The sequence below is a fragment of the Pygocentrus nattereri genome, chromosome 10 (assembly GCF_015220715.1).
Source record: "Pygocentrus nattereri isolate fPygNat1 chromosome 10, fPygNat1.pri, whole genome shotgun sequence".
In the NCBI taxonomy this organism is placed as follows: domain Eukaryota; kingdom Metazoa; phylum Chordata; class Actinopteri; order Characiformes; family Serrasalmidae; genus Pygocentrus; species Pygocentrus nattereri.
Genome location: NC_051220.1, coordinates 24265531 through 24286481, shown reverse-complemented (window position 1 = coordinate 24286481; position 20951 = coordinate 24265531). Strand labels below are relative to the sequence as shown.

At 41.0% G+C, this 20951-nt stretch overlaps 1 protein-coding gene across 2 annotated transcripts in view; it reads right to left on the bottom strand.

The window, feature by feature from the left end:
* jmjd1ca (jumonji domain containing 1Ca) overlaps window positions 1-20951 on the bottom strand; it is a 71014-nt gene that overhangs the window by 19379 nt on the left and 30684 nt on the right. For both annotated transcript variants that reach the window (XM_017694544.2, XM_017694546.2), the window contains exons 3-4: window positions 15661-15774; window positions 158-260 (exon numbers count right to left, since the gene is read on the bottom strand). In XM_017694544.2, coding sequence (XP_017550033.1) covers window positions 158-260; window positions 15661-15774 — 217 coding nt within the window. The remainder of the gene's footprint in view (window positions 1-157; window positions 261-15660; window positions 15775-20951) is intronic.

Below are 20951 nucleotides of genomic sequence, written 5' to 3'. Positions count from 1 at the left end.
CCTGACCAGCAGAGCCCAGACACCACGTCTATGAGACGATAACCATTTAGTTCTCCTCGCCCACAGCTGAGAGATTTGAAGAGAAGAATTCTCCTTCCCTCCATCCCTCCCTCCTTCTTTCCTTCCCAGCAGCAGAAGAGAGTGGAAGCCAGAATACCTAGCTGAAGAATGTGCTGGAGCTGGCGCTGTCTGAGCCAGGCTTGGACCTGCTCCCGACTCGAAGAATCCTCTCTCAGGGCTGAATCGTCAACTTCACCCTCCTACAACACACAATGAATATACAAAGCATTCAGCATTAAGAGTAATTTCAAAAAACATGTAAAAATGCATGTGAATATTTGGCCAAAGTCTTTGGATATTTTGAAATGTAGAAATTCCAAAAAAAAAACAAACAAAAAAAAAAAACGGTGCATTGTTTTTATTGACTATATTCCACTACTGAGTTCACATTTGTGTTTTTAGAGTATTTTATATGAAGCAGTGAGTCATTTTGTAAAGAAACGTAATCAGTTTGAATCGTTCTGAAGTCAGAGATTTAAAATTCAAGTTTTCACCGCAGCACTGCTGGCCAGGGACTGATTAGGAGTGGTGGAAGAAATGATTAACAAACATGGAAGAGTAAGAAATGCTGCAGAGAAAGAGAAAGAGGGTGGAGGACAAAAAGAAAGCGAGAGAGAGGAGAGAAATAGAAAGCAAAAAAGAGAAGAGAGAAACAGTGAGTGAGAGAGAAAAAGAGAGCTGAGTGAAAGAGAGAGAGAGGGGGAGAGAGAGAGAGAAGGGGGAAGAGAGAGATTCGTTAGTAAAGGGTGTTAGACACAGACACAGACATGCAAAAGCAGGCACACATGGTATTACTCATCCAGACACAGACACACCCCCTCAGTGCACACTCACACACACACACACACACACACACACACACACACACACACACACACACACACACACACACACACGCACATACACATTCACAAGCACACACACATCCACAGAGCGTTGGAAGTTATGTAAGAGAAGTCAGAGTGTAGACGGATATTCAGCCGAACTCTCGCTGAACTTCTGTGGCCTCTGTTGCTTATTACAGTATACACAGAATGCCAAACACATATACACAAATACACACACACAGACACACACATATAGAACACATATAAACAACTCCCACATAAAACCATACCACAAATATCTGTTTTACATTCACACTGTTTTCATATACACTAAACCAAGACAGCACTACTTCTAACACTAAATACCTATCAAACTACTTCCATTTACAGAATAACTGTAAACACACACCCACACACTCTCTGTTTCTCTTGCTCTCTTGATGTCACTCACACAAGCACCCACACACACACACACACACACACACACACACACACACACACACACACACACACACACACACACACTAACTTTCAAATGCTTTGCCTCAGGATTAAGGTTGATCCCTCTCTCTCTGAAAGGTCAAGCTTAAGCTAGGTCTTGACACTATTAGCTGCTCAGAGGGTTAAAATGTGTCTGCATGCATTGCATCCACAGACAGACAGGAGAGAGAGAGAGAGAGAGAGAGAGAGAGAGAGAAGTGCATGGATATTCTTTTGCTTGAGAAAGCAATCATATTCAATCCCTTCCCATCAGCTCTTTCTCTCCTTCAGTTTGCATTCCTCTTGCCTAAAACCTCAGTCCAATTTCACTGCCTTTCAGAGACAAGTAAGACTGCCCTCTGCTTCAACCTTTACCTCACTGCACACACGCACACTCTATCTCTGTTTCTCTCTCCTTTTCTGTCAGTGTCTGTGGGTGTACATGTAAACATGGGTAGGTATGTGCATTTGTATCAGGTGTATCAGGTGGAAATAAAAAAATCGCAGAAGTACTGTCAGAGACATTGCTTACACACTCAAACAGAAACATTACAGATTTGTGCACACTCTCTAAGGTTAAACTCTGTTTAACACATACTGTTTGTAATGATTACTTTGTCACTGATTCACCTGATTTGCAAGGGCATTTCTCATCCAATCTCAGCTAAATACAGTCAGGCTTATGGAGAAGGCCCTACCACTATGACTGGACCATGAGCATTACTATAATTATATAATTTATTACATTTAACCCAGTAATGTTCATATCTGAAATTGTACATTTCCTTCAGTCACTATGTTCTCTGAGCTTGCCTGAAACAAACCTAAAGAAAGGTTTCAAATTGATTAAACCATATGGCAAAAAAAGCTTTTATTACTGAAATGGTCATATTTATCATATTAATTTATTTTTTAACAAAATATCTGAATAAGAAAAAAGCCTATGAACATTAATCAAGATGATTAATGCTCAAAAAAGAAATGACTCAAGCTGTGACTATGACAAAATGTCACTATGATTATTCACTGAAACATGATTTTACTCATGTCTTTGCATTGGCATGCTGAACTAAGAATTTCAACCCAAAATTTCACCACTAAAAATGTTCAACTGAAAATGGTTAAAAACAGTATTTTCAGTTTCAGTTAAAAAAGAAAAATGGCTCCAAAGTTTAGACATAGAGATGCAATGAAATGTCATAATTGAAGACTTTACAAAGGATTTCAATGGTAATGAAAAAGAGACATTTGCTTTATTCATTCGTTCACACATTAATAGTGCAGATATGTTAAAACTGTGCAGCAGCAGCAGAGTGATATTAGTCATGTGGATATAGTTACTAGTTTCTAGGAGGGATGTGAGACAAGCAATTTAAAACTTATTTATAGCAATTTATAAACCGTTACAGATTTGACACAATCTACACCATGACATCCTACTTAATATGCAGAATACAGCAAAACAACAGAAGGAAGAAAGAAACAAGGCGAAAGGGAAAGTCTCTGCTAGCACTAATGTCACCTGTAGCCAAAGTATTTGAAATGATGAAAAAAATCATAAAGAAAAGCACAAAAGTGCAAAGCTAAAAAAAATTATGGATTTCATTAGCTTGGATGAACACACTGTGTATGTGAAATAACTTGAGTAAGTTTATGTGTAATGAGTAAATTTATGTTAACCGTTTTCATTTATTGACCTTTGTTGGTTTTCAGCTTGTCTTCAACTGAATGGCTCCTTAATTTCACTTATGGCCAACCATTTTCCTTTCAAAGCATCACTACTCTGAACCCTAGCATCGATATTTATTCATACCCATTAGTATGTCAAAGTCAGTAAAAGTAAATTAAATACTTACTTTATTCATATGTACAAAAACAATAAAACTAATTTGCTGGATTAAATATCTTGTATTTGTGTTGTTTTAAACTGAATAGTAGTCAAAAAGGATTTGCAGACCATTGCTGTCAGTTTTTATTAATATTTTACCTACTGTCAAATTTTTTTTAGAGTTGGGATTGTAACATTAGGAGTCTGGCAAAAACATTTTAGTAGCCTTGCAATGGCATTCCTATCCAGATATGGAATTCCACTGTTATCCACTATGCTATGATCTAGGGCTGAACAATATGAAGAAAATATCAGATTGTGATTTTTCTGGCCAATATTGTGACTGTGATTTAAATAATTTTTTTCAAATATAAATCAAGGCCCATGTCTATTTTTTGGCCAATAACAAGCATATGCATGTTTTCTGGCTTAAGGCTTGAACATAGCATGCCAGACAGCCAGTTAATTGTAGTTGTGATGTCACTTCAGTGTTAGGTTGGTTTTGGTTAGTCTAACTCATCTACATGGAGTTCATTAGCTCCACGTTATTGGGTTAATTTGAATTGAATTAATTAATTTACCCATTTAAAATTTGGTGAGACAAGTTTTACATAGAGTAGGTTTTAATAGAAACTGCAGCTCTTGAGTTTTGAAAACTGCACTCTGTGCAAAATACAGAAAGTATTTAGTTGAGGTTACTGCTTTTAAACGAGGTTCCACTATTTACTAAATATATGGGCTAAAATATCTTTATGAGTGACCCTGACTGTGATTGTTCATTGGGTCACTAAAGACATGATACTGTAAAAATGCTGTGTATGGTGTTTATTAAAAAAAGGGCTACTTATTACTACGGCTGAGATGAAAAAACAGACTGCTTTTCAAGAACCGTTCAAACACAAACCCAGATCATTCTACAGTTCACAAACTTTTTTCTAACAACTGTAAGTGCAGACTTTACACAGCCTGAAACATGCTATAAAATCCAGTAGCTGCAGAGTTTAAGTATGAAAGTTGGCTGAAGCAACAACCTGAAATATACCATACAAAAATGCATTTCATGGCTTATTCATATCTCTAGGCAGCTCCATGTTGTTTCTTACACAATGATATGACAGGTTATCAAATTACATTTTATACTACTCTATACACTACAGGCCAAAGTCTGGAAGCAATTCAGTTCTTGTTTAAACTATTTTTAAGGAAAATGGACAGTAATATGCTTATTGACAGAACACAGAACAAATTGGTTTGACTAAACGTCTGCAGCACTGTGTACAACTAATTGATTCTTAATCTGTTTTGCTCCTGGTGATTATTCTGCAAGGTTTTACTGCAGCCCTAATCATATCCACATGATTTGCACATTCAGATGCTCTTGAAGGTTTGATTAAATGAAGCAGGTGTGTTAAATTAATAAATGTAAATAACTGATACCAGCAAAGACCTTTTTTCCCAAGATTTATTTTCCTAAATACATTGGGGTGCATCACTGCAAAACAATGGAATATTTTGGAAAAACATCTTCATGTAAACTAGATGCTTCATGGAGACTCCTATGATTTTAGGCTGAGCAAATAGGACTTGATAAAAAACTCAACACACAGTAGCATTTTTAGAGTGTCTCAGACTGGTTGGTGCACTCTCAGCACATACAAACACTTACTCATTCTCACACACACACACACACAGGGCAAATTCCGCTGCTTCATTAGAGCACTCTGTGATGAGCAGCAGAGGCTGAGTGGGATGCAGTGGGCACAGCGTTAAATGGAATACATTAAATGAAACCCTGTTGTGATGAACTATTTGTGGAGGCCAAGACAGTGATGTTGATTAATAAGTTATTAACTTAAAGGTCCTTATAAAAACTCCTTAGTTCACCCAAAATTAAGACCCAATTAAAGCTTTTACTTTTTTTAAACAAAGCTTGTTTGGTTTGGAGCAGACGTCTGGCAAGCATTCTAAACACATGAGCTACAGTGCCCTCCACAATTATTGGCACCCCTCGTTAAGATGTATTAAAATGCCTTAAAATACATTAAATGTTTATTTCAGAAGTATAATCTCACACTGAAAATTGTAGAAACATGTAACCATTAACTCAAGTGAATAAAAAAAAAAATTCCTGACTAAGAAATCATTATTTTTCATAAAATCACCGGTTCCACAATTATTGGCACCCTAACAATTCCTAGAAAATAAATGTAATTGAAGCATTTCTGTCAATTCTACTGTAGCTTAGAAAGTTGATCAGAGTATCTAGGAACCTTTATTTAGTAATTCATCACTTCCGGTTTCCCTGGGGTATAAATATTACGTGACACAGAGGCCTATTTCTCTTATCCACTCTTCAACATGGGAAAAACAAGAGGACACACCATTCAAGTAAGGCAGATGTGTGTCGACCTTCATAAGTCAGACAATGGCTACAAGAAAATAGCCACTCGCCTATACCTGCCCATATCTACTGTCAGATGAATCATCAAGAAGTTTAAAACAACTGGAAGAGTGGCAAACAAGCCTGGATGAGGACGCAGGTTTATCTTGCCACCACGCACAGTGAGGAGGATGGTAAGAGTTAAAAGTTCTCCAAAGCTCATTGTTAGAGAATTGCATCAAAGTGTAGCATCTTGGGGTCACAAAGCCTCCATAATACCATCAGACGCTATCTACATGCCAACAAGCTGTTTGGGAGGCATGCACGGAAAAAGCCTTTTCTCACTTACAAGCATAAACGTAAACGTCTGGAGTTCGCTAAGTGGTACTGTGACTTCAACTGGGACTGTGTGCTTTGGTCAGAAAAGACCAAGCTTTTTGGCAACAAACACTTTAAGTGGGTCTGGCGTAACACAAAAGATGAGCATGCGGAAAAGCACCTCATGCCCACTGCGAAGTATGGGGGAGGATCAGTGATGCTGTGGGCCTGTTTCTCTTCCAAAGGTCCCAGGAACCTTGTTAGGGTGCATGGCATCACGAACTCTTTGAAATACCAGGACATTTTAAATCAAAATCTGGTGGCCTCTGACCAAAAGCTGAAGATGGGTCGTCACTGGGTCTTTTAGTAAGATAACGACCCTAAACATGTGGCCAAATCTACACAAAAATGGTTCACCAGACACAAAATCAAGCTCCTCCCATGGCCATCTCAGCCTCCAGACCTCAACCCAATTGAAAACCTGTGGGGTGAGCTGAAGAGGAGAGTCCATAGGAGAGGACCCAGGACTCTGGACGATTTAGAAAGATTGCGCCAAGAGGAATGGTCGAAGATCCCTCTCTCTGTACTCTCCCATCTTTTGAAATGTTACAGGAGAAGATGAAGTGCTGTCTTGTCTTGTTGGCAAAAGAGGGCTGTACAAATTATTAACATTGGGGTGCCAATAATTGTGGCACAGATGATTTCATGTAAAATAATTATTTCTTAATGTGGGATTTTTTTCCCCACTAAATAAATGCACTTGAATTAAAGGTTGGATTTTACTCTTTTTTCATTGTTGTTATAAATTGTTTTATATATTTATATATATTAGAAGCCTCAGAACACATTGCAATAATTGTGGAGGGTGTTGTACATTCAACTATATTATAACTGAATTAAATATGTACGATTCTTTTATCTTTTATGGGCATTGCTAAGATTTCAGTGCCTTGTGATGGCAAGTTTATCAAATCTCAGAACAATTAGGGAATATGTGTCCAGGTGAAATGTGTGTGTGCAGGTGTGTATGTGTGCATGTGTATGTATGTGTGTGTGAGTGTCTTAAAAGGGCTCTAATAATCTCAGTGCATGTGTGTGTGAGAGAGAACAGCCATCTCTGATTCCTATCTGACCTTGCACATAAGACATACGGTTACGTGAGAGAATGAAACAGAGTGGAGAGAGAAAGAGGACAGAGTGAGGGGGGAGAGTACAGAGAGAAAAAGGAAGAGAGAGAGTACTGAGGGGAAAAGATACAGAGGGAGAGAGAGTGTGCAGAGAGAAAAAACACAGACAGAGAGAGAGGTATAAAGAGACAATACAGTGGGGGGGGACAGAGAGAGCGCTGAAAGAAAGAGAGAGAGAGTACAGAAGGAAAAAGACAAAGGGAATGTGCAGAAGGAGAAAACAGTACAGAGGGAAGAAGATAGAGAGAACAGAGGGAGAACAGAGAGAGAGAGTACAGAAGGAAAAAGACAAAGGGAATGTGCAGAAGGAGAAAACAGTACAGAGGGAAGAAGACAGAGAGAACAGAGGGAGAACAGAGAGAGTACAGAAAGAAAAAGATAAGAGTACAGAGATGAAAAGGCAGAGAAAGGGAGAGAGAGAAAGAGAGAACAAAGACAAAAAGGCACAGAAAAACAGTGCAGGAAGAAAAGGTGGACAGAGAAAGAATAGAGAGGAGACAGAGCACAGAGAGAAAAAGGCAGACAGAGAGACAGAAAGGGAGAAAGAGAGCAAGAGAGAGGAGAAGAAGTGGGAGGGGGAGAGGGGGGAGCGTGTCTGTGTGTGCGTGTGTGTGTGTGTGAACGCGTGTGTGTATTACTCATCTGACATGATTTATTCATTTACCCGCAGGCAGGTTTTGATCTCTCTCTCTCTCTCTCTCTCTCTCTCTCTCTCTCACTCTCACACACATAAACACACACACACACACACACATGCTCTCTCTCTCTCTCTCTCTCTCTCTCTCTCTCTATCTATCACTCTCTCTCCATCTCTCTCATTTCTCTTCCTTGCTCTCCTTTCACTGTTTTTGTGCCTCTCTCACCTCTCACTCTATTTCTCTCTGTGACAAAAACATGCACACACACAAACACACACACGCACACTGCTTCAGTGGCTTTTAGGAGAAGGGGGGAGGAAGAGGGGGAGGACAGAGGAGAAATGAGAGGAGAGATAATGGTGTGTGTGTGTGTGAGTGACTGGAGGCAGCACTATGTGGGCAGGGTGAAGGGCGACTGGAGCTAACGATGACGGTAAGGTTAATTAGTGTTAATTAGTGTGTTACACTGCTGCTTCATTTGATTAGTGGGAAAGCTTTCCTCCACCAAAATTTTACAGTTTTTGTTTAAAAGGTCCATATTGTGCATTTTTTCGTATTTCATTTTCTCCCCTGAGGTTCATTTATGAGGTTGGAATGTAGAAATCACACACACACACACACACACACACACACACACACACACACACACACACACACACACACAGCAGGTGGGTACAGATACCTGCGCACACACACATTTACCCCAGCAACAGGAGAAAGGGTGTCTCTCTCTCTCTCTCTCTCTCTCTCTCTCTCTCTCTCTCTCTCTCTCTCTCTCTCTCTTTTCTCTCTTTCACTGTTTCCACATCAGTACTAGATTCATGCAGCATTTATGTAGTCCTACTTGCTACTGGCATTATAGTTTCTATAGTTCTCTCAAATTAGTACATTTTTTTATACTTAAGTAATCTACCATTTGTTGTTTGATTTATTGCTGACAGCACTTCCTGTATGGACAATACATCATACTGCATTGCAAAGCATTTCTGGTTATAAGTAAATAATGCTTTGACATTTTTTTTCCATAATTGACATCAGAAAACTAAATGATCCTCAACTAATTGTTGCAGGGCTCATTTTTTTCTTGTGATTTGAGTTTGACAAAATAATTTATGCAGACGTTACAACATAAAGGAGCACGAGTGTAACACAGGCAAAAACTCTAAAGATGCATCCCCGAATAAATTTACATAACCATGACATCACTGGACCCAACACGACAGTTACTGTAAACTGAAGAGGCAAATGTGACGTTAGGATTCTTGCCTAAGCACTTTTAGTGCAACTACGATGTTCCTGCCTTGACAAAGAATCAAAACTGTGTGTGGTATGTGTTATCCATTGCACAGATACGGGCAGACCATGCATACTCCACACAAAAAGGACCTGATCGCCCAGCTGGGGAACTGAACCTAGGCCCTTCTTGCTGTGAGGTGACAGTGCTACCCACAGCACCACCGTGCTTTCATAAAACAATCTTTAAACTTGAGGGTTTTACATGTATTTAATATTGGCTGTATACACATTGTGTACAGTGCTGATTTGTTTCTAAGATGAAGACATTTTTAATGTTGCATTTGCACTATAAATGTAATATCTACATATTAAATCTTAGCCATTTGATAATGTTTTCCCCCCAGTACATTGCCGTTCCAAGCTATTGCATTATGTAACACATTTGTCAATGTCAATCAGAAATGTGCAGCTCTGGGGAAATTTGCACTGGTCCTCTTCAATCGATCTTTGATTACTGGACTACAGCAACTTCCACATTACCTTGTAACATTGCTTCTGCTTGAAAATACCCAGACTGCCATCAAGACGATCAATGCTCCTCACAAGATTCAAACACCTTCTGGCACGTCTGGCCTCAGACGAGGTTATCCACATTATAAAAATGATTATGTGCCTGTGGAGCGTGGCAGACGCTCCATAGCAGTAGAGCTACACTGGCTTCATGCTGCTGCAACTCAATCATAATTGGGCAGAATGTTCATAGTATGTTTTAATAACACCTATGCGCAGTAAGGAAAGAGTAACAGTTTGTCAAGGTTATTACTTAATTTGCCTAAACCATCTTGCCATGTTGAAGCACAGAAGAACAAAACCCATGGAAATTGGATGACGAAAACAACACATAGTGTTTTTGTTAAAACATTTGTGAAACAGGGCTGCAACTACTTCATATTTTCACTTTCAAATAAACCTATGTTCAACTCATTTACTGTTGGTTTAAAAAACTGTCCTTCATTTATTGACTTCCATTTACTGAATTTCAAGCAAATCCTAGGAAGACATTCTGAAATGTGACCATAATTCGATGTTTACACATGCTGGGTGACATCCTACATTAGTGTTACATTTATAATTTCGTCCATAGATGAGACTGTTCTAAAACCTGGCAGGTGAGCTCTCCAGAAAACTGCCAATGTTACATTTTAGGAAATTCCCAGATCACAGCGTCAGGTTTTAGACATGAGTATTTATTTGTTCAGAAAAATATTATTATAATAAACATATAAAAATACAATAAAAGAGAGATTAATATTAATAACTAGCAAGTTTGTGTATGTCAATATGTTTGTTTAACCACTTCCAACCTCTCCTCGAGGAAGCCCAGTGTTATTTGTGGTTACCATTCAAGCTATTTAATACTTTGTAATATTAAATCAAGTGTGCTGGTGAAGGAAGTTAAAAAATATATGTGATGGTTAAAGATGTTAAGGTTAAATCTGGAACCAAACTTTGTCCTTCACACTAGCTTATAAGATAATACTTTTTCAGAATATGAATTTCTTGTTACTTTTTACTATATTTATTTGCATCTATAGTAATTATAGAAGGTATTTTTCCAAGGCTATTAGCAACATAAAATGTTTTAAACCCTGCGCTTAGGTTACAAATCAGGCTTGTATGTTATATTCCTCTCAATTCCTGAGCCAAGAAGAAAAAAAACTGGTTATGTGAGTGAAATACATATTGTGTTCAGTATTCCAAAATGAGGCTGACTGGCACAGTTATAGTAAATTTCACTGACATCTTATAAGCATGACTTTATAACTAACCTTTTCCCAAATGATCGCTGTTTGTATTTATCAGCACTGAGCTGAAAAACACAGACACACACACACACACACACACACACACACACACACACACACATCAGCCTGGAGCAATAGGAACTGCTGTCAGAAAGGAGAGATACAGAGAGACAGAGAGAGAGAGAGAGAGAGAGAGAGAGAGAGACGATAAAGTAATATCAAAGAATGAGAATGAGATGACCTCACTCTACCTCACTGCCAAACCATCACCACGGCAACACGGCCAAGAAAGACAGAGTGCTGATCCAACTATTGCATCAGGAAAGGAGGAGAGAGACAGAAATAAAGAAAGCAGGAGAGGGAGAGGAAGAGTGAGAGACAGATAGAGGGAGAGGGAGAGAAAGGGAGAGAAGGATAGAGGAGTGAAAGTGTGTGTGTGTGTGTGTGTCTGTTCACATGTGTGGGAGACAGAGTGCATCTTATGCACACAAACTCCACTTACACACACAGACATGCAGACACATGCAAACACACACAGGTGTAACAAATGAAAAAGGCAGAGAGGTGGGAAATGATGAAGAGGTGTATGTAGAGGTATAGAAAGATAAAAATAAATGGAGCTTATGATTCTTTGTCAAATTTAAATCTGAGAGAAGAGGGTGAAAGGGAATGTGTGTGTAAAAGCGAGTAAGTGAGAAACAGTGACAGACAAGCTCTCTCACTCACACATGCACACACAAGGACTGGTGGAGAGGAGAAAAACAGAGTGCCTGATTGAGGGAGACAGAGAAAATGAAGGAATGAAAGAAAGAAAGAGATGAGGAATAGAGAGAGAAAGAAAAAGAGAGAAAAATGGCAAAGAAAGGGAGAGAGACAGACAGAGAAAGGGAGAGAGAGAGAGAGAGAGAGAGATGAAGAAGAGATACTCAGAGATGAGAAATGGACATGAGTGAGATGGAGAGAGTGATAGGAAGGGAGGGAGAGAAACAGAAAGAAAAAAGATGTGGAAGAAAGGACAGAAAGAAATGAACAGAAATAAATAAAAAGAGATAAATGGGGAAGAGAGAAGAGATAGAGAGGCAGAGAGAGTTAGAGAAAGATGGGGAAGATGGATAGACAAATAAATACAAAGACAGATATATAGACAGAGAGGAAAAGAGAGGAAAAGTGAGGGAGAATAATAGAGAAAGACAGAGCAATAGGGAGAGAGGGAGTGATGAATTGGATGAGGTAATGACAAATGGAAGAGAGTGTGAGTGGGAGAGAGGAGAGACAGAGTGAGAGTGAGAGATAGAGAGGGCAAGAGATAGAGAGTGCTCAGGTATAGGTAGACAGATAGAGAGCGACAGAAAGAGAGAAAGATGGAGAGGAAGACAGTGAGTGATGAATTGGATGAGGTAATGACAAACAGAAAAAAGAGTGTGAGCGGGAGAAAGGACACACAGACAATGAGAGAGAGAGGAGGAGAAAGACAGAGAGAGTTCTCATAAAAATCAATGAAAGTGTCTGAAGAGAAAAGCCTGTCCTTCAGCAACATGCCCAGGACTGAACACAGGATCAAAGACGTAAGCAAAAAGAGGAGAGAGAGAGAGAGAGAGAGAGAGAGAGAGAGAGAGAGAGAGAGAGAGAGAAAAGTAGAGGTGGGGGGAGTGAATATAAAGAAAAAGTAGAAGAAAGATATAGACATTGGTGGACGAAGTACACAAATTATGTACTTGAGTTGAAGTAGATACCCAGTAAAATATTACTCCAGTAAAAGTAGAAGCCCTCCCTTTAGACCTCCACTTGAGTAAAAGTACAAAAGTATTTGCCTTCAAATGTACTTAAGTATCAAAATTAAACATGCTAAAAGATAAATTATGTCTCTAATGTCCTGTTACCATTTTTATGACCCTTGCTTCATTAACTAATTTTAGGTGAAAATACTCTAGTGTCACTCTTGGTAAACCAATCTTTTTAATAGAATGTCATTAATGACTCTGCCACTGATGTCTATTAAAATTATCATAAGTACAAAACACAGGTTGGCAAATGAGTTTTGCTTTATTACATTGTATCTGTAGGCCTCTGTTCATAAACCTAAACTAGCAAAAACAAATGTACTTTACTGTATGAATTCAGAAAAAGACACATACCAGTCACTGTATATGTGTACATATTTCTATACTGTGGTCTATTTACACAAAGTTAGGTTAGTTCCATCACAAATTTTACACTGCTGCACCGACATTGAAACATATGTTTGCACTGCGTAGGTATGACCAACAGGTCAAAACAAGCTCTAAACAAATTGTGCACTTTACCCTGATTGGCGTGCTTGCTTCACGCTTCTTTTGTTTTGACTTTGAAAAATGTTAAAGTTTTTATGCACACGGAAGCCAAAAGGACCAAGTGATTTTGCATAATATAGTGGAGTGAAAAGTAAGATATTTGACATTTGAAATGTGGTGGAGTGAAAGTAAAAAGTCGCTCAAAATAGAAATATTCAAAAAACTGCTTAAATACAATAAAGAATTACATTTACTTTGTTACTGTCCACCACTGGATATAGAGATATAGAGAAAGAAAGATGCAGAGACAGAGAGGTGAGGGAGATGATTAAAAGTGTAGGTGTCTGTGTGTGTGGGGTACAGCTGTGGTACATGTTTGTGAAACAGAAAGACAGACTGTTTACACACACACACACACAGACACACACACACACAGACAATGATTTATGTGTATGTTTCTGAGTCTGTGTGTGACAGGGTCTCTGTGTGAATTGTGGAAGTTTTGTGTGTGTGTGTGTGAGTGCTCTCCAGCTCCAGGGTGGCTGACTCACAGCAGAGTCTCTTTCTCACCACAGCCTCAAAAGAGAAAGTGTTCCACACAGCCTAATTGAAACCACTCTGCCTCCTTTTCCCTACACTAAACCCTCACACACACACACACACACACACACACACACACACACACACACACACACACACACACACACACACACACACACTTTCCATTCTCTCGCACATTCACACAAATACAAGCTCACATTCTTTCTCATTTGCTCTTTTTGTCTGTTTTCCCCAAAACACATGCATGTGTAGAGAAAAAAAGGAGAGAGAAAAAGGAAAGAGAAAGAGATAAAGAGAAACAGAAGAGTTGAAGAGAAAAAAAGAAAGGAAGAAAAAAGAAAAAAAAGAAGAGAAATGAGGTGGAGAGAAAAAGACAGAGAGAGAAAAGGACAAGAAAAAAATGAGAGCAAGAAAGAGGGATATAAAGAGAAAAAATTCTGAGAGAAAGACAAAGAGAAAGAGACAAAAAAGAAAAAGAGAGAGGAGAAACCATGAAGAAAGAGAGAGAATACAGCATTAGAGAGAGTGAAGTTAAAAAAAGAGAGAGTTTGTGGTTTCCTAAAACAGCTGCACTCTTCCCGTTTCGGCTTAACAGGTCAACAGTGCTTAACCCATCCCTACACACTCTCACACATAGTCTCCCAAGCACTCACACACACTCACTCCACCAATCTACCCTTCTGCCTGCATACTTGCACACACACACACACACACACACACACACACACACACACACACACACACATTTATAAACACACGTACACACATATTCAACACAGCAGTTGTCAAGGAAACAGCAATAAATACACACAGTCCTCAGCTTGTGCTCTAATTTCCTCTCTCTCTCTACATAACCCCCTTGCTTGCTCTCTGTCTCTCTCTCTCTCACCCTCTACATCTCCCTCTGTCTCTCTTTCTCTTCTCCCTGTCTGTCCCCATTTCTCCCTCTCTCTGCTCAGTAATTCACTCACGCTCTAAGCTCAGAACAGCAATAGTAAGTAGGAGAGGAAGCCTAAAAGAGCAGCAGTGTGAAGTGTACTGGGTCTGACAATATAGTACAGTAAGAAAGAGAAGAGGAGTGGAAATGAGAAAAAAGGAGAAGAAAATAGAGAAGAAGAGAGGCATGAGAGAGTAAATTGTTATGGCTGTTTTTCAAGGTTCTTCTCCAGAGCCTACAGAATTGCAGTGTTCAGAACACATCAGTGTCTTGTGCCACTGCCATATGCACACAAACACACATTCAAACCTCTCTCCCTCCCTTCCTCCCTCCCTCCCTATCTTTTCTTTCTCTCTCTTTCTGTCTCTGTCTGTGCCTTGTCTTTTTTCCACTCACAGCTTGCTTGCCCCCCACATCTCCCCCTCTCTCGCTTTCTTTTCATGCACACACACGCACACACATGCGCACACACACACACACACACACACACACACACACACACACACACACACACACACACACAGATGAAAGAGCGGGACTCTCCCTTTTATCATCCATCCACAGGCATCAGAGACTGAGAGTGATGAAATGATGCAGCAGTGTGTGTGTGTGTATGTGTGCGTGCGTGTATGTCTGTGTATATATGTGTGAGTACTGTTTCTGCACAGCTCACAGTGAATGTAAACTATTCTGCAGTCTTGGCTGTCTTTTCCCACACAAAACTAAAAGCATTTCATGTGACTATGAAATATAAACAATGCCTACATGACTACTGCCTTAAAGAAAAGCATGATCCATACTAATTTCTCTCATTAGATGATAATGAATATCATGAACTTTATAAGGATATTGATTACAATAAGTCAGTCATTTATGTTATGCCTGACCTCCTAAGCATTGTTTCAACTGGCCTTAAATCCAATCTAATTGGATTCATGGGGGAGCTGGAGCAGTCACTGGGTGGAAGGCAGCATACAGCCTGGAGAGGTCACTTTGTATGACAATACTTTCTAAATATATCACAATATCAGGTCATCAGATAAAATCTACGTTTCCACACACACACACAAACATACACATGCACACACACAAAAATCACCTCAATTTAGAGTAATAAACTCTCACACACAGACCTCATATGGACGAAGCTCTTCTTGTTCTGTGTAGAACTCCAGCTGTCTATCAGAGAGAAACTCCACCACCGACACTCCACCTACACAGGCTTGTCCAATCAAAGGCCGGAAAACCTGAAAGACAGACAAAACCAAATCCATATGTTTACTGGCAGTTTACATGCATGCTGTCTCCAAGAACCTCAAAATGAGAAAAGAAACAGATACAGGCAAGATGGCAGCAATTTCTTCATGGTATATGTAATAAGGGAAAAGACTGAGTTTCGTTTTGTTCAGAGTAGATAAGAGTAGCAATAGATAGGAGTTAGAGTCCCAGCTGCAGTAAGTGGGTAGAACTCCTTATGGAGACTAAAGTGACAGAGCAAAGCAAAGCAGTATCACTTTGATCTTCCATCTAAGCTCCTCTTTTCTCTCTATTCTCTGTCTTTCTTTCTGCTTTTCCTTGTTTTCTTACTTTTCACAACACACACTGGCACATACAAAACACAGAAAGGGATGGAAAGATATTCAATAACCAAACACACGTGCCCACATACACAAATACACACACACACACACTTTCCTCTATAAACCTGTCGTTTTGCTGAGCTGTATAATACAGCATGCACCAGCTGGTGCAGTACTAATGTGTGTGTGTGGCATAGTGAGGTCTTTGGCTATTTAAAGGCAAATGTGTATTTGTGTTTGTGTTTGTGTATGTGTGAGAGATCAGGAACAGTATTGGTGTAGAGCAGCTGTCTCGTGAGAGATCACAGTCAGATTGCCATTGATTTAATCCCTTTCTGTATGCATGGTTTCTATTTATGGAAATACTAGGACAGTGCAGTCAAACTTTCCATCTGATAGCTCGGACAATATGTGTGTGTGTGTGTGTGTGTGTTATGCAACATAAGAGTTTTCATCTCTCTGAGGTACTCAGAAGTGAAACTCAATCTAAATGAGGACACAGTGGTGTAGAACGTGTATGCGTGTGTGTGTTGGGGGGTGAGAGAGAGAGAGAGAGAGAGAAAGAAAGAGAGAGAGAGAGAGAGTGAGTGTGTGTATGTGTTCATGGGTGTGAGTTCATAAACCATGAGCTGGAGGGTAAGGGGACGAACAGTGTGTGGGCTATTTTTAGGCCCTTCCCTGCGCGTGCACACACACACACACACACACACACAAACAGACACTGCGGTTCAGAGACTCAGTTCTGTCAATGAGCCAGACAGATGTAGACAGAGAGAAAGGACAAACAGCTCCAGCTCAGCCACTACCACATATCCTATTCTGAAACTCAGCATATATTCATTACAGCATCAGTCTCTCTCACAAAAAAGGAGCTTGCTTGAATGCTTCGAATAGTAATTGTTACTATAAATTACTACATATGGCTATAAATTATCACATTTTGCTCTTGTCTTTCTCAGGCATAGAAATAAATGTAAATGTTCAGCCAGAATACCAACTACCAAGCTAACAGGTAATGGGCTATATTCAGTGTTATGTTCTGAGAGTTAATTGAGACATAATTGCGCACGTGGATATTCAGACCTCAGACTTATCTATCGACTTTAGTGCTGCTCAGACAGTTGCATACAGGGGTATAGTTTGCCCAAAACAAACACAAAACATGTCTCAGTTATACCAGTGATATCCAATTCTGAGAGAAGCTCCAAGGAATGCCTTCACTGTTTTTGCCCTATGGCACGATGCATTGTCATCTTGGAAAATTATTTCATCATCTCCAAACATCTGTTCAATTGAAGGGATGAGAAAACTGTCCAAAATGTCAATGTAAACTTGTGCATTGATGGAAGAATTAACCACAGTCATCTCCCCAGTGCCTTTGCCTGACATGCAGCCCCATATCATCAAGGACTGTGGAAATTTGGTTGTTTTCTTCAGGCAGTCCTCTTCATAAATCTCACTGGAACGGCACCAAACAAAAGTTCCAGCATCATCACCTTGTCCAATGCAGATTCTTGACTCATCACTGAAGATAACTTTCATCCAGTCATCCACAGTCCATGATTGCCTCTCCTTAGCCCATTGCAGTCTTGTTCTTTTCTATTTAGGTGTCAATGATGGTTTTCTTTTAGCTTTCCTGTATTGAAATCCCATTTCCTTTAGGCGATTTCTTACGGTTCGGTCACATACATTGGCTCCAGCTTCCTCCCATTTATGCTTCATCTGTTTAGATGTACTTTTTCGGTTTTCAAGACAAATGGCCTTAAGTTCTTTGTCTTGACGCTTTGAGGTCTTTCTTGGTCTACCAGTACGCTTGGCTTTAACAACCATTCCATGCTGTTTGTATTTGGTCCATATCTTGGATACAGCTGACTGTGAACAGCCCACATCTTTAGCAACCATGTGTGAAGAGTTACCTTCTTCTTCACAATCCTCTCTTTTGTTTCAAGAGACATTTCTCTTGTTGGAGCCATGGTTCTTGCCACTCCACTTCGTCCAGCAGCCCTCCAAGGTGTCATGACTGCAGGTGTTTTTAACTGCAGACTAAAGAGCAGATCTAATCTGAGGCAGGTGTCCATTTAGGGAAAGGAAATTGACTGGGTGTGTCCTTATTTTCTATCTCCAATTTGAGTGATTCCATATTTTTTTCCTCAGAATTGAGTGATTCCATATTTTTTTCCCCGTGCTTGCTCAATAAAAGTAACATTTACTTTGTTTCAACAATGTTTTTTTTTATTTCTTTTAGTGTTTCTGAAAGCCAACAAGTTGCACTTTGGAATGACCTTATTATTGCATCATGTTTTTGATCTGAGTTTGTTCTACAGAATAAAATGTCTGAATGAGTGCTCATCCCAGACTGGTGATTCCATATTTTTTGCCAGGGGTTGTATTTGTTGTAATCACAACAGTTTATGTACTGGGGCAATATTAACTAACTAACTAACTAAACTAACAAACTAAATAAATAAATAGCTAGGATTAGAAACATAGAAAATGTGGAATGCCATTTACAGCCAACATTAATTATACAACATTATGAATTACAAATAACAAATTGTGGTAGCCTTCCTGGATCGGGGCCTTGTTGTGGCGGAAGGGCTTGTGTGGTCTAGGAATCTTCAGAGCTAAGTCGTCAGGAGGAATATCCTCCTGGCAGGGTCTCCCAGGGTGAACAGGTCTGGAGTGAAGACCCAGACTAACATGATCCAAAAACCCACCATGAAAAACAGGCACAGAAAACTGTGTACCCTGCCCAGGATAGTGTCACCAGGACCTACGCCTGGAGCCAGGCCTGGGGGTAGTGTCCCCCAGTAAGGGCATGGTTGCCAGGCAGCGCACGTAACCCAGCCGAGCTCAGCCCAAAGAGACAACGTGGGGGGACCATGTGGGACCACCACCCGCAAGGTCCAGCATAGGGGAGCGGTGCAGTGCTGCACAGGCAGTAGGAGATTGCAGGGGGGCCCTTGGTGGCCTAGGCTCTTGCGGCAGAAACTGGCTCTTGGCATGCGGAATATAAACTCATTGGCAGGGAAGGAGCCGGAGCTTGTGCGGGAGGTTGAGAGGCACCAATTAGATATAGTGCCGGGCAGGAGTGGGGATACTCACGAGTCCCCGGCTGGTGGCCATGCAGTTGGAGTTTGTCCCGGTGGACGAGAGGGTCGCCTCAATGAGAATTAAAATCGCAGAGAGGAGAACTCTGACTGTTGTGTGTGCTTATGCACCAAACAAGCTATCAACTGATCACCATCTGGTGGTAAGTTGGATCAGATGACAAGGAAAACTGATGGTCAGACCCGGTAGGCCCAAGCGAATAATGAGGGTGTGCTGGGAACGACTGTCGGAGGTAGGGGACATAGAGTCTGAATGGACCCTGTTCAAAACCTCCATAGTGGAAGCTGCCGGGCATTGCTATGGCCAAAAGCTTGTGGGTGCCTGTCGGACAGTAACCCATGAACCCCCTGGTGGACACCAGTGGTGAGGGAGGCCGTCAAGCTGAAGAAAGAGGCATTTAGGGAGTGTATGGCCCGAAGGACTCCTGACTCAGCAGAGAGGTACCGACAGGCGAAAAAGGTGGCAGCCGTTAACGGTGGCAGAAGCAAAATCCATGGCGTGGGAGGAGTTCGGAGAAGTCATGGAAAAAGACTTTCGGTCGGCTTCAAGGAGGTTCTGGACAACTGGCGACTCAGGAGTGGTTGGAGTGGCTGTGTCCAAGCTGTATTCAGCAAGGGTGGAGAAACTGACTTCAAATGAGGATATTGTCGGTCGGTGGAAGAACTTTGAAGAACTCCTTAATCCAAGAGACATGCCTCCCTCACAGGATTCAGGGCTGGAGGCCTCTGCCAGGTCAAGCTCCATTTCCCTGGTGGAGGTCACTGAGGTAGTTGGCAAGCTCTTCAGTGGCAAGGCACCGGGGGTGGATGAGATTCGTCCAGAGATTCTTTAGGCTCTGTATATTGTGGGGCTGTCGTGGCTGACGTGCCTCTGCAATACTGCATGTACCTCAGGAACAGTACCCTTGGACTGGCAGACCGGAGTGGTGGACCCCATTTTTAAAAAAGGGGACTGGAGGGTATGTGCCAACTATTTGGGTATCACACTGCACAGCCTCCCTGGGAAAGTCTAAGCCAAGGTGCTGGAAAGGAGACTCCAACCCACAGTTGAACCTCAGATTGAGGAGGAACAATGCAGATTCTGTGCCGGCCGTGGAACAATGGACCAACTTTTCACCCTCTCTTGGATTGTTGAGAGGGCATGGGAGTTTGCCAACCCAGTCTACATGTGTTTTGTGGATTTGGAGAAGGCTTATGACTGGGTTCCCTGAGATATCTTGTGGGAGGTCCTCCGGGAGTGTGGGATACTGGGGCTACTACTCCGGGCCATTCGATCTCTGTACTCCCAGAGTGAGAGCTGTGTTCGTATACTTAGCATTAAGTTGGACCCTTTCAGTGTTAGCGTTGGGCTTCGGCAGGGTTGTGCCCTGTCTCCCCTCCTGTTTGTGATATTCATGGACAGGGTGTCAAGGCATAGCCAAGGTCAGGAGGGCAGTATGTGTGGAGGCCAGAGGGTGGCATCTCTGCTATTTGCATGCGATATTGTTCTTTTGGCTGAATCACATGGATGCCTCCAGCGCTCGCTGGAACGGTTTGCAGCTGAGTATGAAGCGGTTGGTATGCGGATCAGCACCTCCAAATGGTCTTAGCCCAGAAAAGGATGGCATGCCCTCTCCAGGTAAGGGGAAAGGACTTGCTCCAGGAGGAGGAGTTTAAGTATCGCTGGGCTCACGAGTGATCGGAAGAGGGATTGTGAGATCAGCCGCAGGCTGGGACAGGTGGCAGCAGTAATGC